Source organism: Bombus fervidus, unplaced genomic scaffold, assembly GCF_041682495.2.
Source record: "Bombus fervidus isolate BK054 unplaced genomic scaffold, iyBomFerv1 scaffold0024, whole genome shotgun sequence".
Taxonomy (NCBI): domain Eukaryota; kingdom Metazoa; phylum Arthropoda; class Insecta; order Hymenoptera; family Apidae; genus Bombus; species Bombus fervidus.
The window spans coordinates 941,726-943,538 of record NW_027212587.1 but is presented as its reverse complement, the minus strand read 5'-3'; the positions used below and the strand labels follow the sequence as shown (position 1 = coordinate 943,538).

General features: G+C 41.8%; 1 protein-coding gene across 1 annotated transcript; it reads left to right on the top strand.

Moving 5' to 3' along the window:
• Positions 1–736: 736 nt before the first annotated feature.
• Positions 737–1,515, top strand: LOC139996985 (uncharacterized). Its single transcript, XM_072021543.1, has 2 exons — positions 737–1,179; positions 1,260–1,515. Exons 1-2 carry the CDS (start codon positions 737–739, stop codon positions 1,513–1,515), a joined length of 699 nt encoding a protein of 232 aa, XP_071877644.1.
• The last annotated feature ends 298 nt before the right edge of the window (positions 1,516–1,813 follow it).

Here is a 1,813-nt window from a genome sequence, read left to right as displayed (position 1 = left end):
TATGTGACAGGGCCCAGAATTGATATTGCGTAAACCGAATGCTGTGCGTTGCATTTGGCAACAGGTGTGGAATATAAGACGCATCGAATAGTCGAATTATTACCAGGGGTTATAGGTGGTGAGCTTACTTACAAACTTTTACTTTTGACATCATGTACCGAGAAGGTAAACGAATGGCCCACGTAGATTCCTTTTTGCGTAACCCCGTAGACAGTGACCGTACCACAACTAACAAAATCAAAGAAAAGGAAATTAATGTGGCCGATATCTCAGAAGATTGCTACTAGCGGAACAACGACGCGACCCCCCAATCTCTGAAATCGCCAACAAACTGCAAATACCCTTTACCGTAAAGTACAAAGGAGAGACAGAAGCCTCTGCTTGCTCATCGTACCAAGAGGTTTCAGGTGGTCCGTTACTAATCACATACACCAGTCAATTATGCGCTTAGTTTATGATAAAAACGATCGAGAAACTGTACAAGTATTACTGGTTCGAAGAGATGGCGAAATATGTTCGCAAATTCGTAGAGAACTGTCATGCTTGTCAGATTTCTAAGGCGAATTTAGGTATAGTACAAGCCGCGTTACATCCCATACCTGAGATCAGCATACCTTGACATACAGTTTACATAGACATAACATGCAAGCTGAGCGGCAAAAACGATTCGAAAGAATACGTTATTGTTTTGATCGATGCCTTTACCAAATTCGTATACTTACACCATATTCGTAAGATGGACTCCCGCAGCATCGTTAAGGCGCATATATCTGCCGTATTCCTATTCGGCAATCCCTCTCGGATAATAGCGGATCAAGGGAGATGTTTCACGCGTAATGAATTACAAGATTTTTGTCAGAATAAACACATTAAACTCCACTTAATAGCAACCGGTGCTAGTAGAGCGAATGGGCAGGTAGAGCGTACTATGGGCACGTTAAAGAACATGTTTACAACAGTAGAAACGACCGGGCGATCATGGCAAGACACGATCGGCGAAATACAATTAGCTTTAAATTGCACCACCAATCGTGTGACTAAATCGAGTCCGTTAGAGCTATTAATTGGTAAAACAGCAAGACCCTACGGGTTACTACTACCTGAAAATACCGAAGAAAAGGAAATAGATATCTCCAACGTAAGACAACAGGCCATACAAAATATAGAGAACAGCGCTAAGTGCGATAAAGAAAGATTCGATAAAACGAAAGCCAAAGTAGTTAAATTCAATTTCGATGACTTTGTACTTAAAAAAAAAGTGAGGAAAGGAATCAAACGATACTAGATCCGAAATTTAGGGGTCCATTTGTGATATCAGAAATTTTGGAAGGAGATAGATACATTTTAAAAACGTTAGACGGCGAACGGTCGTATAAATACAGTCATGATAGGCTGAAGAAAATGCCAGATACTTGCGCTCCTACTGAGTTGGATGTCTGCGGTGATGATGGGAACAGTAACCATGACGATACGAGTACCCCGATATCACAGGATCATCATTACCATAGCACTTAGCAGAACGAGGTTACATATACCCAGTGTTGTACCTAGCCTTTTTACGATATGCCCAGTGTGGCACTCAGCCATCTCACGACACGCCCAGTGTGGCGATACGATGAAGTTCAATGCTCTCTCACATGTCCAGTGTGGCAATCTGATATAGTAAGGTGTAAGATCGAGCATAATGGATCACATCCGCTTACGGGTAGTCATGTGGTCCAAAGAAATTAAATGCGAGATCAACACACCGTTGCCCAATTCAATTCAGGTATCATTAGCACTATAGTCATAGCATCTAACATAGTGTTTCCAC